Source organism: Hyla sarda, chromosome 4 (assembly GCF_029499605.1).
Source record: "Hyla sarda isolate aHylSar1 chromosome 4, aHylSar1.hap1, whole genome shotgun sequence".
NCBI classification, from domain to species: domain Eukaryota; kingdom Metazoa; phylum Chordata; class Amphibia; order Anura; family Hylidae; genus Hyla; species Hyla sarda.
Window position 1 is genome coordinate 53,064,740 of NC_079192.1, and position 18,355 is coordinate 53,083,094.

General features: G+C 45.2%; 1 protein-coding gene across 2 annotated transcripts in view; it reads left to right on the forward strand.

Moving 5' to 3' along the window:
- LETM2 (leucine zipper and EF-hand containing transmembrane protein 2) overlaps window positions 1-12,672 on the forward strand; it is a 36,996-nt gene extending 24,324 nt beyond the window's left edge. Inside the window, exons 9-12 of one of the 2 annotated variants that reach the window (XR_008892218.1) lie at window positions 2,278-2,364; window positions 5,625-5,684; window positions 10,012-11,415; window positions 11,547-12,672. Coding sequence is in view for 1 of the 2 variants with exons in the window: in XM_056570945.1 (XP_056426920.1) it covers window positions 2,278-2,364; window positions 5,625-5,684; window positions 10,012-10,038 (174 nt within the window). In the remaining variant the exon portion in view is untranslated. Of the gene's footprint in view, window positions 1-2,277; window positions 2,365-5,624; window positions 5,685-10,011; window positions 11,452-11,546 lie in introns of those variants that run through there. The other variant, XM_056570945.1, reaches the window with a different exon arrangement.
- The last annotated feature ends 5,683 nt before the right edge of the window (window positions 12,673-18,355 follow it).

Genomic DNA, 18,355 nt, shown 5'->3' on the forward strand with positions numbered 1-18,355 from the left:
ATATACCCACGGTCTGTGTCCCCCAACAGATCCTCCGAGAGAGAGATTTTACGGTAAGTATAAAAAAAAAATCTACTTATCTACACCATAAATATAGCTTCAGGTAGACTTATGACTAGCAAGGCATGATGGAAGTTGTAGTTCTGCAACAGCTGGGGAGCAATAAGTTGGGAAATGCTGTCTTAGACTATATTAAAGAAATAAAAAAAATCCTTATGCAGATTTCGTGCAATAAGTAAAAGCCACTTTCTTTGTTTAGTTTGGATTGACCATGGTGCGCTCTGACAAGCCTGGCTGATCCGCAGCTATAGGTTTAATTATACCTTTTAATCCTGTGCAAACACGGCTCTCATTTGAAAGGATTAGGAAAGACATCCTGCCGCCCCTCTTTGTAGGCACCTGCTCTGACTGGTTATTAGGGGAGATGTCTGTGTCATTATATGAAGGGCTTCATTGTATGTAATGATTATACTGCTTAGGGGTTAATGAATGAAGACTAGGGGCAGGCAGACACCGGCACACCTGTCTACATTACTAATACTAAGCTCATTACCCTGGTACAAATAATTATCTGCTGCCACGTTTTAGTCTACGAGATGTTATCTACTTTGCAGACCGTGCAATTTCCTTATTTTTTTGTAATCTCCCATATACCCCATACCCCCATACCAGCATACAAAGTTCCTTAGCGTGCTTCGTGTTAGCTTGTCAGCAGATTTTATAGTCCTTGGGGGAGATTTATCAAAACCTGTCCAAAGGAAAAGTTGCTGAGTTGCCCATAGCAACCAAACAGATTGCTTCTTTCGAAAATACAGTGACCCCTCGACTTATGATGGCCTCAACATATGATCATTTCAACATATGATGGCCTCTCAGAGCCTATCGTATGTCGAAGGCAGCCTCGACATATGATGCTGCTGTGTGTCGGGGCCATCATACAAACAGCTATCTGACAGCACTGACAACTTCAGCAACTGACAGATAGTTGTATAATGTCCCCGTGTGCCCCGTTCTGCCTCCTGTTACTCACATGCTGTCCTGTTAACTCACGCAGGCTTCCACTGTGAGCTCCGTGTAAGCCCCCCCCCCCCCCAGTGCAGCCATAGCCAATAGCCTGCAGCATCTTGCTGCAGGCATCCAATGAGCTGCTCCCCTTCCTTTCCTATAGAGCTGTAGTCGGCAGGATGGTAATGGAGGACATTCTGTCTCCCCTGAAGGTATTTACAGAACTGTACAGTACTGTATCCGATGTCACACATCACATACAATACACATACACACTATACACCCCATACATCAATGTTTCCCTATCAGTGTGCCTCCAGCTGTTGCAAAACTATAACTCCCAGCATGTCCAGACAGTCAATAGCTGTACATGCATGCTGGGAGTTGTAGTTGTGCAACAGCTGGAGGCACCCTGGTTTGTTAAACACTCCCCATACACTCCACATACAATGGTCATCCCAGAACCAATAAGCAGTTTCCCATAGAGATATGTATTCAACATACAATGGTTCCAAGGCCCCAGAACCAATTACCATTTTTACATAGACATATGTACTCGACATATGATGGTTTCAACATATGATGGTTCTCCTGGAACCAATTAATATCATATGTTGAGGGACCACTGTACTTGGTCACATGTTACTTATATGTCCACTTAAAATATAGGATAGTTAATTTAACCCTTAACTACCCCCATTTGTGAGGGTTGGGGTTTTTGTTTAAAGGGGTACTCCGGCGCTAAGACATCGTATTCCCTATCCAAATCTGCCACGCCCCCTCCCACAGTCTTGCATTGAGGGGGCGGAGCGTGATGTCACTATGCTCCGTCCCCGTGATCGCCAGTAATCAGATCTGGAGTGAGCACGCTCCGGGGGCTGATTCTAACTGGGTGCGGCGTGGAAGATCACGGGGGGTCCCCAGCGGCGGGACCTCCGCGATCAGGCATCTTATCCCCTATCCTTTGTATAGGGGATAAGATGTCTAAGCGCCGGAGTACCCCTTTAAAGTCCCATGCAAATCAATGGGAAATGTATGTTCTCACATAACTTCAGTACGGCTGGAGATATTTCAATACCTGGTACATATATTACAGGTTGGGATAGAAGGTCGGGATATGGGGTTGAGATATGACAACAATATATGAGGACAAGACATGAAGTCAAAAGCTTCCTCCACAACAAGGATTAGGAATGAAAAACCGGTCAAATGAGTTTGATTAATGTTTACTCAGTGTTATCAATGTTAAATATGTCCTTTTGTATTTGACAGGTACCAAAGAGCAGCTCTCCATCAGCACAGCTTTCAGACTCTAAGGAGATTCTTACAGACCCAGCCCCAGTCCTAAAAGACGTGCAGGTAATGATCTGTGTAATTGATCTGATTTCTGCCATTATTTTATACAATATCTCTCCCGTTTACCATGACGTCATGTAAGCGCTTTAAAGGGGTACTCCGCTGCTTAGCGTTTGGAACAAACGGTCCCGAACGCTGGAGTCGGCATCGGGAGCTCGTGATGTCATAGCCCCGCCCCCTCATGACGTCACACCCCCTCGCTGCAAGTCTATGGGAGGGGGCGTGACAATGAATGCCCTCTTATTTGGTGGTCTAGGATAATTTGTGTTAATATTTGACTTGCTCACCTCAACAGACTCCAGGGATGTGTCCTACACAGATCAGGGCTGGGTAATGAACCCATTGAGCAATATATATATATATAGTGTGGAAAAGAGAAGATCAGCACTGGGCCCCAGCTGTTAGTGCAGGTGATCGTCCGGAAAACCAGTCCAGTGTATCGACATCCACGCACCAATAGATCACAGCACAGAAGCAGCAGACTCCAATGTATAAAGCAAGCTGTAGTCTTTTATTAATTTTATTAAGTCGTCACGCCCCCTCCCATAGACTTGCAGCGAGGGGGTGTGACGTCATGAGGGGGCGGGGCTATGACGTCACGAGCTCCCGATGCCGACTCCAGCGTTCGAAACAGTTTGTTTCAAACGCTGAGCCGTGGAGAACCCCTTTAAGATTTGAAGTCTGATTTTAAAGGTAAATTCTGGTAGGTTACAATCTCCCACATCTGTCAATTTATTAAAAGTTCTGTTGATTTCTATTTATTGTATTTTCTGACAGTAAGATGACATTTAGAAATTTGTTTCAGATCACCTTGGGCATGTTCACACGGCAAGTAGCTGCGTGGTTCTTGTCACAGAAAACACATTGATTTTCAATACAAAAACCATGTGCCTGAAACCCTGCTCCCAGTGTCTTCAAAGCGACGTGTTACTTCTTTTTTGTTGGGTTACCTCAACTAGTGTGGCACTGCACAGGGTGCAGATTATTTCTGTGTGCATAGCCCTCAAAGGAAATGTCAGAAAAATAACTTGTTTTTGTGTATGTTAATGTGTTATAGGTAATTCCAATTATTTTTTATTCTAATTTTCAAGTTTGCTACCTATATTAATCCTGCAATCTGGCCTTCTCCTTACCACAGGCTGGATTACAGTGAAAGCTTATATAGATAAGATGGGACTATGCCATTCTCAATAAGGGATAGCAACAGCTTCCTTTTCATTCTCCTTGTGCACCGATCTCTGCACAGGTCAAAGGGGGAGATTTATCAAAACCTGTGCAAAGGAGAAGTTGCCCATAACAACCAATCAGATCGCTTCTTTCATTTTGCAGAGGCCTTGTTTAAAATGAAAGAAGCGATCTGATTGGTTGTTATGGCCAACTGGGCAACTTTTCCTCTGGACAGGTTTTGATAAATCTCCCCCAAAGAGTCTAGAAAATGCTCCCATAGATGCCAATGTGTCAACTCCGTATTATTAAATGGTCCGTGTGGCTACTGTAAATCCTATCTCTCAATGCTGTTAACAGAGCAGAAGCTTAAAGGGGTACTCCACTGGAAAACATTTTCTTTAAACTCAACTGGTGTCAGAAAGTTAAAGGACATCTGCAGCAATACAAATACTTATCCCCTATCCTCAAGATAAGGGATAAGTGTTTGATCGCGGAGGGTCCGAACGCTGGGGCCCCCGGCGATCTCCTGTACGGGGCCGCAGCTGTCCCGTGCAGGGGGTGTGCCAGCCACAGCATGACGTTGCGGCCAGCACGCCTCCTCCATAGAACTGTATGGGGACGGGAAGGAGACGGGGCGTCACCGTCGATCTAGGTCGACGCTACGCACCTTAGCGCTCACCATGTGAGTGCTTATGGCGGCGCCCTGTTAGGGATATCGGGGGGGTCCCAGCGGTCGGACCCCCCGCTATCAAACACTTATCCCCTATCCTGTGGATAGGGGATAAGTGTAATCCCGCTGCAGTTGTCCTTTAAACAGATTTGTAAATTACTTCTGTTAAAAAAAAATCCCAATCCTTCCTGTACTTAATATACTGGAGTACTTCCTGTGTTTTATAATACACAGGAAGTTTTTTTCTTTTACAATTTCCTTTCTGCCTGATCACAAGTGCTCTCTGCTGACACCTCTGTCAATTTTAGGAACTGTCCAGAGTAGTAGCAAAACCCCAAAGCAAAGCTCTCTTGCTTTGGACAGTTCCTGACACGGACAGAGGTGTCAGCACAGAGCACTTGTGGTCAGACAGAAAAGAAATTCAAAAAGAAAAGAACTTCCTGTGGAGCATATAGCAGCTGATAAGTACTGGAAGGATTGCGATTTTTTTAATAGAGGAAATTTACAAATCTGTTTAACTTTCTGTCACCAGTAGATTTAAAAGAAAATGTTTTCCAGTGGAGTACCCCTTTAAGTAATATGACCACCCTTATAATATCGTGCAAAATAAATAAATAAATAAAATACAATAAGAATATAGAAGCAGATTAGATCAAAAAACACGATTTAGTATCCGGCTCTTATCGGTTAAAAAAAAAAAAAAGTAATGAATGCCCTCTTATTTGGTGGTCTAGGATAATTTGTGTTAATATTTGACTTGCTCACCTCAACAGACTCCAGGGATGTGTCCTACACAGATCAGGGCTGGGTAATGAACCCATTGAGCAATATATATATATATAGTGTGGAAAAGAGAAGATCAGCACTGGGCCCCAGCTGTTAGTGCAGGTGATCGTCCGGAAAACCAGTCCAGTGTATCGACATCCACGCACCAATAGATCACAGCACAGAAGCAGCAGACTCCAATGTATAAAGCAAGCTGTAGTCTTTTATTAATTACCAGCAGTGCAATGTTTCGGCTATATGTTAGCCTTTGTCAAGTACATATACAGTGTGTGTATGTATGTGTGTGTGTATATATATATATATTATACACTTCCTCTCTCAAGGACACAGCACCAGTCACGAGGTCCGGGTTGTATGCAGTTAAAAACTTTTTATTGCATCATAGTATAAGGTGCGACGTTTCAGCTCAGAAGCCTTTCTCAAGCAATAATAAATAAATATATATATATATATATATATATATATATATATATATATATATAAATAATTTTATTTTATTTTTTTGGGGGCTGGTAAAACGTGCTTCTTCTAATCCAAAATTTACATTAGATGACAATAAATATGATTCAGTTACAGCCCTTACTGTTTTTTTCATCACATCTGGTAACTTCACATCTTCTATGTTTTACTGATCTTACAGGAGCAGAATATTACACCAAAAACTCTAATACAAGAAACCACACTCCAGGCAAAAGAAAGTGTAAGTCATAACAGTAAAGTGTCAGTGTGATGTAAACCCGGTGTAGTGAAGAAAACTGTTCCCTGTAGAGAAATGTGTCCAAGCAGTTGATGATAAATGTGGAGTCAGCAAAGCCACTGTGATTGGCTGAGATGCGCACACCTGCCCCATACTATTAGTTGTTGACTCAGCATTTGGCACCAGCTCCCTGGACACATTTCACTACACCCCGATCTCCGCGCTCTCACAGCAGGATAAAGCAAACTGTATCCTTGCTATGAGAGCAGAGAGATCAGGACAGAAGCGGGGAACAGGGATGTTTGAAAACTCTGTCCCTGCTGCTGCAGGTCACTCTCGCTGCTGCTGTAAAACTGTGAACCCGATCCCCATCAGTTCTCATCAGCCTGGGGGATGTAGAAATGTGGGCCCCGCTGCTGCTGATCCCTGCGGCGAGGATATAGGAATGTGTGTCAGAGGCAGGGAAGAGCGGTGATGGATAGCGGTCTCCCCTGCCTCTGCACCCCAAGACACACATTTCTACATCCCTGCCGCAGGGATCGGGGATGGAGATAGCCAGCAGCGGGGACACACATTTCTACATCCCCCAGGCTGATGAAAGCCGTGGGGATCGGGTTCACAGTTTTACAGCAGCGGCGAGAGCGAGCTGCAGCAGCAGGGACACAGTTTTCAACATCCCTGTTCTCCGCTTCTCTGCCCTGATGTCTCCACTCTCATAGCGAGGATACAGTTTGCTATATTCCACTGTGAGAGCGCAGAGATCGGGGTGTAGGTAAATGTGTCCAGGGAGCTGGCGCCAAATACTGAGCAAAGCGAGGCTGCATGGCTAAATGGCTATGTTGTGAGATTACCATAACATTGTGGCTAGCTTTGTGAACTGGTATTTCCTGTTTGACTTTTCTTTTTTTGGATTACAAATACCACAATTCCATCTTCCTCCCTCCCACACATCAGCCACCCCACCCATTGAAGCATAAGTGAGCTGCATCCATTCAAAAGACCTGTGGTGTTCAATAAGGATGCCTACAGCTGTTGCATTAGTCGCAGATTGATCTCTCTCCCACCAAGCGATCGCTCCACCCATTGAAGCAGACAGGCTCCCTGTCATCAGCTGACTAGTGAGTCAGGTCTCCGCCGCATTGCTACTTGGGAAAAATCTGAGACAACAGTCATTTTGTATTCTGGTAAAAATAAATATTGGGGTGAAAATCACATAATTGTGAGAAAACAGTCACACACAGATACAGACACTATATTATGAACTACACTAACTGTACAGCCCCTGTAGCATAGTCAAATAAAAAATATTCCTGGAATACCCCCTTAACCCCTTAAGGACTCAGCCCATTTTGGCCTTAAGGACTCAGACAATTTAATTTTTACATTTTCATTTTTTCCTCCTCGCCTTCTAAAAATCATAACTCTTTTATATTTTCATCCACAGACTAGTAGGAGGGCTTGTTTTTTGCGCGACCAGTTGTCCTCTGTAATGACATCACTCATTATATCCTAAAATGTATGGCGCAACCAAAAAACACTATTTTTGTGGGGAAATTAAAACGAAAAACGCAATTTTGCTTATTTTGGAAGGTTTCGTTTTCACGCCGTACAATTTATGGTAAAAATGACGTGTGTTCTTTATTCTGAGGGTCAATACGATTAAAATGATACCCATTATTACATACTTTTCTATTATTGTTGCGCTTAAAAAAAATCACAAACTTTTTAACCAAATTAGTACGTTTATAATCCCTTTATTTTAATGACCTCTAACTTTTTTATTTTTCCGTATAAGCGGCGGTATGTGGGCTCATTTTTTGCGCCATGATCTGTACTTTTTTTTGATACCACATTTGCATATAAAAAACTTTTAATACATTTTTTATAATTTTTTTTTAATAAAATGTATTAAAAAAGTAGGAATTTTGGACTCATTTTTTTTTTTTTTCGTTCACGCCGTTCACCGTACGGGATCATTAACATTTTATTTTAATAGTTCGGACATTTACGCACGCGGCGATACCAAATATGTCTATAAAAATGTTTTTTACGCTTTTTGGGGGTAAAATAGGAAAAAACGGACGTTTTACTTTTTTATTGGGGGAGGGGATTTTTCACTTTTTTTTTTTTTTACTTTTACATTTTTTTACATTTTTTTTTTACACTTAAATAGTCCCCATAGGGGACTATTCATAGCAATACCATGATTGCTAATACTGATCTGTTCTATGTATAGGACATAGAACAGATCAGTGTTATCGGTGATCTTCTGCTCTGGTCTGCTCGATCACAGACCAGAGCAGGAGATGCCGGGAGCAGGACGGAGGAAGGAGAGGGGACCTCCATGCGGCGCTCTGAATGATCGGATCCCCGCAGCAGCGCTGCGGGCGATCCGATCATTCATTCAAATCGCGCACTGCCGCAGATGCCGGGATCTGTATTGATCCCGGCACCTGAGCGGTTAATGTCGGACGCCCGCGAGATCGCGGGCGTCGGCCATTGCCGGCGGGTCCCTGGCTGCGATGCCCGCGGTTATGCTTAGGACGTAAATGTACGTCCTGGTGCGTTAAGTACCACCGCACCAGGACATACATTTACGTCCTGCGTCCTTAAGGGGTTAAGGTGCCTTTGAGACTATGAATATGTTTGACTAATTTGGGCCTCTGATTCTACTATTAAGGTTATGAACGTACTAGATTAACCTGTCTATTTTACTGGGTTTAACACTACTCACCAGAGTGAATAGCCGGCAGCCACTTTGGGTATTTTAAAAGTTAGAATTATTTTGAAAATCTGCAAATAAATGTTTTTTTTTAGAAACTCTGCATTAGTAAATTTTTGGATGTTTTTAGACACTATATACACTAATTCCCTTAACACCCCCCCCCCCCCCCCCACTCTGCTTTCTACATATCTAAACACACAACTACTCTGCAATCATTATTTCCACCACTACTCATTGAGAACCAGCATCCTTTCTATATTACTGTCAAGCATTTTTGATGTAGCCAATAGGGGGTCGACATCCTACTGAAATTCTCGGACAAACCATAGATTTAGTACACCCAGTAATCTCAATTGTTCAAATGATGAGTTATGTCACTGATGATGTTACTTTTATTTCACTGTCAGTGTCACTTTGTGATGTTAATGTCATCAGTAATGGCACTTCACTGTCGGTATCATTAGTGATGTCACTAATGTCACTTTTCTATCGATGCAAAAGATATGTGTTATAAAACACGTTTTACATTGCAATACTGCTGTAGAGAAAAATAGAGGTTCTCAGCTTACAATCTGGCCAAATAGAGGCATATTCATAGTGTAGGGTCCGTCCCAAATGAGGTCACCTTATCGTGGTGGGATGGTGCACACTATTTGGCCAAATGGTAAGCTAAGAAGCTCTCCTTTCTCTATAGCAGTATTGCAATGTAAAACGTGTTATATTACACATATAGCTTAGCGCTAGCAGTGTGTTGTTATTTTCATGTTTGTATTTGTAGTTCAGCCGCAGCAGCGTGCACTTGTGTACTTTTTACATCTATAATAGTTGTGTGGGACGTGCTGACAAATTCATTTTTTATTTTTTTCTATCAATGTCATTATTGATGTCACTTTTCCCATCAATGACACTAGTGATGGCACTGTCAGTATCTCTAGTGATGTCACTTTTCTGTCGGTCTCTAGTGGGGACACTGGGGGGGATTTATCAAGACATTCAGAAAGCGGCTTTTTTCTCTCTGTTTGTCGCACAAAATGTTGCACAATGGGTCTGTGCGACTTTTTGTGTGACTATTGCTTTAGAAATATTGCCATGATTTTTACCCATTTAGAGCACTTGGTGCAGTGGTCACTGATTTACCAAGTGTGTCTGTTTGCGGACTGGCACAAAATTGTCACACTTTCCCAGAAATAGACTGTTTCTCAGGTCAATTCAGCCCTGCCCTACATTTTCTGGGCTGCTTTTGAGTCAGGGTATATGCAACTTTTCACACACAAGTCGCACGTCCGTACAAAATCTGTGACTTTTTTTAGAAGTTGGATCAGCGAAATTTATCTAAGTCTGTGCGCCATTTAATTTGGCGCAAGTCCGCAACTGATACTGCTACTTTTGTGCTCTAAAACATTTAATAACTCTTTGTAAATGCCCCCCCTGTCACCATTGATGTCACTTTCACTTCACTGGTAAGGTCACTAGTTTCTGGAGACTTTGTATTGATGAAATTAGTTGGCCCAGCCTACATGACCCCTTACACTACTCTACCTTGTAATGGGCACTGTCAGTCTTTTTATTTTATTTATCATAAATAAAATTTGGTTCTTCTTACAGGCAAAAGCCAGTGCCAATGGAGTTTAACAGGAGTCGGGGACATCTAGGTGTCCTGTCGTGTCACTTTACAGACCATCGGTCAGAACATGGATGTGCTACGTAAAAAAGACCACTCCTCGGGAACCTGCAGAGTCCTCAGAACAAGGGTCGACTACAGAACCTGATGTCTGAGATAGGGAGACGGTTCTCTACCAATGCGTTGTTGCACTGTAAAGCCATGCCGAGTATGCATGGGGAAATTTTAAGATTATAATAATGATGTATGAAATTATTGGTGGCATACACACCGCAAAGATACTATTGCAATGTGTCAAAAAAGGCACAGAGGATTTATTTATCAATGCTCCATCTAGTGCTTTCAGGTTTTATTTTTATAGTGTATTATAAACTTTAAAGGATTTGTATACTTGAGACTGTACTGCCAGAATAAAATGTACCTTTATTTAACATGGACAGCCATTAGATCACATTGTAATGAACCAGTATCCCAGTCTGTGAATCATCTGCGGCTGCCTCTGTGTCTGGATAGGAACCTTTGCAGCTCTTTCTGCCACTAACACAGCAAGAAGCCCCAGCACAATCTGGAGTACTATGCAGCTGAGGCATCTCCCCCCGGTGCTAGTTACCACTTATTACCTTGAACAAGCCTCGGCGGTAGCAAACACTTGTGAATTAACCACGTGTTAAATAAGGTATGTTTAATAATAGTAAAAAAATAAACTAACATTTTTATATTATTTAATTTCATTCATCAGCCATAGCCACTTTATAGTGGATCTGCCCATTCTCCTTTGTCTTAGTACATTCTGATATTCCAGATATAACAGTTTTTCCTAACCAAGTTGCAAAACTACAACTCCCAGCATGCCTGGACAGCCTTCGGCTGATTTTATTTTGTGTCCAAAGACCTTACAAATGGTGCTTTATGGAACAAAACTTATCCCCTATTCACAGGATTGGGGGTAAGTGTCTGATCATCTGACTGTTGGGACCCTGTCTTAGCCAGTGATGGGCCGAGCACTCTGGGGAGAAGCTTCAGTTCAGCATGAAAGCCGGGCCCTTTATAGGAGGTTGCGTGGGGTCCCATCGGTCATATCCGACCCCTCCTGTGGATAGGGGATAAGTTTTGTTTCCTGGAGTACCCCTTTAATGGCTGTCAGCCGCAAAACTAGATTCAGCGCATAGAAAAGTATGGCGCGGTTTCTGGAAATAAAACACAGCCTTTTTTTTTACTATTCTCAGACAACCCAGTTTAAAGGGGTATTCCGGGTTTATATATCTTATCTCCTATCCAAAGGATAGGGGATAAGATGTATAATCACAGGGGACCCGCCAATGGGGACCTCCGCGATCTCAGTGCAGCCCCCTGCTTTCTGTGCCGGGTGCTGCCTCTGAGACAGGGATGTGACGTGACGACCACGCCCCCTAGTGACTTCACACCACGCCCCCTCCATTAATGTCTATGGGAGGGGCGTGACTGCTGTCACGCCCCTCCCATAGACATGAATAGAGGGGGCATGGTGTGATGTCACTAGGAGGCGTGGCCGTGATGTCACGTCCCTGTCTCGGGAGCAGCGCCCTCCTTTGGATAGGGGATAAGATGTATAAACCCGGAATACCCCTTTAAGGTGTACATGTGACCGGAGAAGGTAATGGCTGACATGTTCTTATCCGATTTCATATTTTTTAGACTTTAAGGTGTTCATTTTTCGGGTGGGCAAGTGTTCACTTTAAGAAAACCACTTATTTAATTACTGATCATTACTTTATATCTAAGTAAACTCCATTTATGTCTGTAAGGCCTCCTTCAGATAAGCTTCAAACTCACATTTAAAGGAAATGTCACTGTGAAAATGCTATCTTATGTATTGGCATCACGTTATGGAGCAGGAAGAGCTGGGCAGGTTGATAATATATCTTTGTGGGAACAGATTTATATAACTTTTCATTTATTGATTGAAATCTTTGATAGTTCCATGTATAGGTGTCCAATGGGCGGTCCTATTATTGAGTGACACTGTCCACTGGACTCCTAAGGAGACAGAGCAGAGATTTCAACCAATTTGTTACACGTTATACTGAAAATGTTTCCTCAAAGATATATATCAATCTGCTCCGCTCCTCCTGCTCCATAACATGATGCTGATAGATTAGGTAAGATTTTCATGGTGACAGGTTCCCTTTAACTATCTGTATTCCAGATGTAGCACTCTGACTGACTCCCTTGGTTATGCTGAACCCCACATCCAGCACTATATAGATCTGTGGTGCTGGATGTTCAGCTCAGTAGAACCATGAAGGTTTTGGATGTTATACCAGGAATAGCGTTTGTTGTAGACGTACAATATTCCCATCTGAATGAGTCTGACTTGTATGGTATGTAAATATGTACATATATTTTTGAGTACTGGATTTTAGAGATTTGTACAGTTTCTGACTTGCTATATATTCTTGTAAATTAAATATTTTCCAGTCAGGTATAGTGTCATATGTAAATCTTTAGTGCATTATTTTATGTGTTTACAGGGGGCACACTATTATTTTATTATGTTTTGGACACTATCATCAGTCTGTTGTTTTTTATGTTCTGTGCCAGTCACTATAAAGCACTGTCTTGTTCTCAACGTGCTGAAAATAAAATTTACTGTTTTTATTTCCTTTTGGATCTTGGTGATTTCTATTCTCTATTTGTAGTGTAAATGTAAAATTAATGCACTGTACCTACTGATTCTTAAAGCGGTACTCCGCCCCTAGACATCTATATCCCCTATCTAAAGGATAGGGGACAAGATGTCTGATCGTGGGGGTCCGGCCTCTGGGACCCCCGCAATCTCCATGCAGCACCCGGCCTGGAGTTCACAATGCTTGGTGCAGGTGGCAGTGGTCGTGACATCATGCCACGCCCCCTCCATTCATGTCTATGTAATGTTCAGAATGTGATCGTTGGCGGGGGGGGGGAGGAGGAGTGGGGGATTTAGGCCGGACCCTCGCGTCAGACGTCTTACACCTTATCCTTTGCATAGGGGATAAGATTTCTAGGGGCAGAGTAGCTTTTTAAGGTAAAACTTGTATTATACTCCACATCTACAGATGTATACTGCTGTTTGCCATTAACGTAGGGCATTTTGCATATTTATTTGCTATATTTATTTATATAGAACGGACATATTCTGCGGCATTGTGCATTGGGTCTCATCAATGACATCAGTCCCTGTCGCCATTGGGGCTCATAACCTAAAGCGCGGCTGGAACCTCAGGTGAGGTGTGTGTGATGTTACCTGGGATTGATGATGGTGCTTTTCAACGTTTGTGTTGGTCAGTCTGGGGGAAGCTTGTCCCTTTACACATGGCAGAATTGTTGCAAAAATTCCTGTGTCTGAAAATCCGTTTTATTCATCTGAATGTGGATATTTCAGATAAACAGGACAGTAAGTGTCTATTCACATGGCAGAATTCCGCCTGAAATGAAAGCCCAATAAACTTCTATGGGATTCCACTCTCCCGTTAACACTTCGGAAATCCCGCAAGCGGGATTTCCGAAGTGTCAATGGGAGTGTGGAATCCCATAGAAGTGTATTGGGCTTTCATTTCAGGCAGAATTCCACTGTGTGAATAGACCCTTAGAAGCATTACTACAATAAGTCTGCAGTGTTTGAGATCACTGGGGCCTGAAACACTTTCTGATCATCTCCTTCCTATCTTCTGGATGAGGTGTGGTTGGCACTTGCCACTCAGTAGAGCAGTGGTCTCCAAACTGTGGACCTCCAGCTGTTTCAATACTACAACTCCTAGCATACCCAGACAGCCAAAGGCTGTAGAGCAGTGGTTCCCATCCTGGGTAATGTGTATCCCCAGTGGTACTTGACATTTTTCCTTGTGGTATGTAAAATGTTATGGAAAAAAAAACAAACAGAATGGCAGCTCCAGCCACTGGTCACTGCTTCTAAAGTGGATGTGGCCCGTGCTGCCACAGCCATTTTAAGAGAAGTAGTGGCTGTTGGTACTAGCTAACATCGCTGCCCTGAGTAGCGGAGCAGGAGGGCCACAGAGGAGAAGCGCGGGCATAAGGCTCCTGTGGACAGTAACTAGCGCATCAGACTCTGCGCTCCACTGCTCCTCCAAACCAGGGACCTACATAGGAGTATGTCCACAGACTGGAGGAGCAGTGGAGCACCAAAGGTGGCCTACAAGTATATGGGGGCATATAGGGTGCTTACAACTATATGGGAGCTTAGTACTGCTTGGTGGCCTAACAACTATATGGTGGGCACTATTACTGTGGGGCAGTACCCATGGGGAGTTTTTAAAGAGGTGGGCATTGTGCTAGAGAATGGAGACTAAAATGTTTGTCTGGCAGGTTCTGTGGAGACAAGTCTTGGCTTGAAGAAATACTAATGGCGGTCTAGGCCGGATAGTGAAGGAAAGGAAAAAGTTGATTTTTTTAGACTTATCTTAAAATCTCTTTCTCAGAGCTTCTATTGGGGACACCAGACCATGGGTATATGCTGCTTGCCACTAGGAGGCTGACACTAGGCAAAAAAACAAAAGAAAGTCAGCTACTCCCAGAAAGATATACCTGCCACCTGGCTCTGAGCAACTCCGTTTAGTCCCAAAGCAGAAGGAGAACCAACTAAGAAAGGAACAATCCGAACAAAAATCCAGACAAAAGAAAAGAACCAACCATAAAAAAAAACACCTCCACATCACAGTGGCAGAAACTGGCCAGCCACAAACAAACCAATGGGTGGTTGCTGTGTCCCCCCAATAGAAACTCGGAGAATGAGATTTTACAGTAAGCCTAAAAAATCTACTTTTCTCAAGCACTTCATTGGGGGACACAGGACCATGGGACGTCCTAAAGCAGTCCCTGGGGAGGGAAACCAGCATTCCAGCTAGAAAAAAACTCAGGTGAACTGCTGTCTGCAAGACCCTGCGGCCCAGGCCCGCATTGGAGGATGCAAAAGTGTGAATGTGCAGAGCTTCACTCGAAAGGGGCACCTGACCTGCTCCCAAATGGCGAAGCGTATCTAGCGGGAGATAGTGACCTTGGAAGCCGAGAGCCCCTTGCATTCCCATCGGGAAGGACAAAACAGAGTCACACCTCCTGGAAAGAGGAAGTGACCGGCAAATAGGTCCGAACAAAGTCCAGCTTGTGAAGCCTGCGTTCCCGCGGATGAAAAGGGGACATGCAGAAAGAAGGCAGCACGATCTCCGTATTCAAGTGAAATGAAGTCACAACTTTGGGTTGAAAGGAGGGTACCGGCGAAAAGAACACCTTGTCTTGATGAAGCACCAAAAAAGGGGAACAGCAAGAGAAGGCAGCCAACTCCGACACACGGTGAATGGACGTGATGGCGACACGGAAGGCCAGCTTCCAGGAGCGTCTGCCACGACACTGATCACATCTGCGTACCACATGCGAGGAGGCCAATCCAGGAGCCACCAGAATCGCAGAGAGGTAGGGGAGAGTGAAAGGGGTCCAAGGAACCACAAGAGCATCCACTGCCAGGGCCAGGGGATCTCGCAACCTGGAGACGAAGCAAGGGACTTTCCTGTTCAGGAGGGACGCGAAGAGATCCACGTCCAGAGTTCCCCAGCGGTGACAGATCTGAGCGAAGACCTCCGGTTGCATGGACCACTCACCAGGGTCCACCTTAGAAAGTCGGCTTCCCAATTGTCGATCCTGGGAATGTGAAGTTCCGCCCAAGATAGGATCTTCGATACTTCCCTCATGGCCACTGAGCTGCGAGTGCCACCCTGGGGATTGATGTATGCCACAGCTGTGGCGATATCCGTTTGCACCCGTACCGGAAGACCCTGCAGCTGGCGACTCCAGTGAAGAAGGCACAGGAAGATCACACGGAGCTCCAGAACATTGATGGATACGCCGGACTCCGATGGGGTCCAATGGCCCTGGACCGTTTCGCCACGAAAGAAACCCCCCAGCCGAGGAGACTCGCATCCGTGGTCAGAACATGCTAATGGAGAGGCAGGAAGGAGCGGCCCGCCCGGAGGAGAGGAGACCGAATCAACCTGAGCCGAAGCCGGATCCCGTGGTGGAGAGATAAGGGAGATTTGTCCCACTAAGTGAGGATGGCCCACTGGAGACAGCGGTACTGAAATTGAGCAAAGGGAACTGCCTCCGTGGAAGCCACCATCCTGCCCAGAACAGACACGCAGGTACGGACAGGAATCCGACCTGGCCGCCAAAGTAAGCGATTCCCCGACAACAGCTCCTGGAGCTTGTCCTCCGGAAGAGTAAGATCCCGGATCCCGAGAAAGGTCAAAGATTGGGACGGGACAGGTTGGATTTCTCGTAATTGACGATCTAACTGAAACCCGATTATGCTCCAGGGAGGGCGCCTTGATGAGATCGTCCAGCTAGGGGAGGACCGAGAGTGGAGGAGAGCCACCACTGCCGCCAGCATCTTTGTCAAGACTCTGGGCACTGTTGCCTGCCCGAAGGGCAGGGTGACAAACTGAAAATGACCCGCAGGAACCGCAAACCTGAACAAACTCTGGTGGGCCCGGAAGATAGGAATGTGCAAATTGGCATCCCCTATATCCATGGAATAGATGAACTCCCCCGGATCCATACAGGCGACAACTGACCGAAAAGTCTCAATTCTCGAATGGGCCGGACAGTGCCGCCCTTCTTGGGAACTATGAAAAGATTGGAGTAGAACCCTAAAAAACGTTCCCGAGGAGGGACCGATGCACTGCCGTAGATTGTGATTTGCCATAGATTGTGATGGAGTGACTCAGCAGTTTTCCCTGCTCGAGCGCTCCGCCTCCATTACAATCTATAGGCTGACACTCGCACACCACCCCCCAACCATTGGTGGCTGGGGGGGGGGGGTGTGTGCGAGTGTCACGTGACATATTTAATCATCAGGCATCGCAGCTCACAGCAGTCTCACTTGGGCTATCACAGGGAGAGGATCTTTGTGACCCGATTCCGAGAGCAGTATCGGGCCACAGAAGCTAATACTTTTACTGTTTTATTGTCACCCGCCAGCGCGCTAGTTCGCCACCGCTATCGGGATCCCTATGCCCGATAGCGGCGTTATCAGCTTGTCACCCGACAACCGCTTGCCTCCCCGCCCACTGCTCTGCTCCCCGTCCCCTGTTAACTCTCAGGGAACGGGTAACAGAAAGTAGAGCAGCGGGCGCAGCTAAAGTAGTACTGCGGATGCGCAGCACTACGCAAATAGTGTAGGTAGGTAGCGTAGCCGTAGATTAGTGTAGGTTGTAATTTAGCATAGTTTAGTATTAAAAGTGAAAGGGGGTTAGGCACCACAACTCCCAGCATGGGAGTTGTAGTTTAGGACAACAACTCCCAGCATGCCCAGATAGCTAAAGGCTGCCCAGGCATGCTGGGAGTTGTAGTTTAGCTTAGATTAGACAGCAAAAGGACTACAACTCCCAGCATGCACAGACAGCTAAAGGCTGCCCAGGCATGCTGGGAGTTGTAGTTTAGCTTAGATTAGACAGCAAAGGGACCACAACTCCCAGCATGCTCAGACAGCTGAAGGCTGCGTGATGATGCTGGGAGTTCTAGTGCAGTGAAGGCACCACAACTCCCAGCATGCCCAGACAGCTGAAGGCTGCCCGGGCATGCTGGGAGTTGTAGTTTAGCTGATGGGACCACAACTCCCAGCATGCCCAGACAGCTAAAGGCTGCGTGGTGATGCTGGGAATTGTAGTGCAGTGAAGGCACCACAACTCCCAGCATGCCCAGACAGCTGAAGGCTGCCCGAGCATGCTGGGAGTGGTAGTTTAGCTGATGGGACCACAACTCCCAGCATGCCCAGACAGCTGAAGGCTGCGTGGTGATGCTGGGAGTTGTAGTGCAGTGAAGGCACCACAACTCCCAGCATCACCACGCAGCCTTCAGCTGTCTGGGCATGCTGGGAGTTGTGGTCCCATCAGCTAATCTACAACTCCCAGCATGCCCTGGCAGCCTTCAGCTGTCTGGGCATGCTGGGATTTGTGGTCCCATCACTGCACTACAACTCCCAGCAAGCCCGGGCAGCCTTCAGCTGTCTGGGCATGCTGGGAGTTGTGGTCCCTTTGCTGTCTAATCTAAGCTAAACTACAAGTCCCAGCATGCCTGGGCAGCCTTTTGCTATCTGGACATGCTGGGAGTTGTAGTCCTAAACTACAACTCCCAGCATGCCCTGGCAGCCTTTAGCTGTATGGGCATGCTGGGAGTTGTGGTGCCTAACCTCCTTTAACTTTTAATACTAAACTATGCTAAATTAGAACCTACACTAATCTACAGCTACGCTACCTACCTACGCTATTTGCGTAGTGCTGCGCATGCGCAGTACTACTTTAGCTA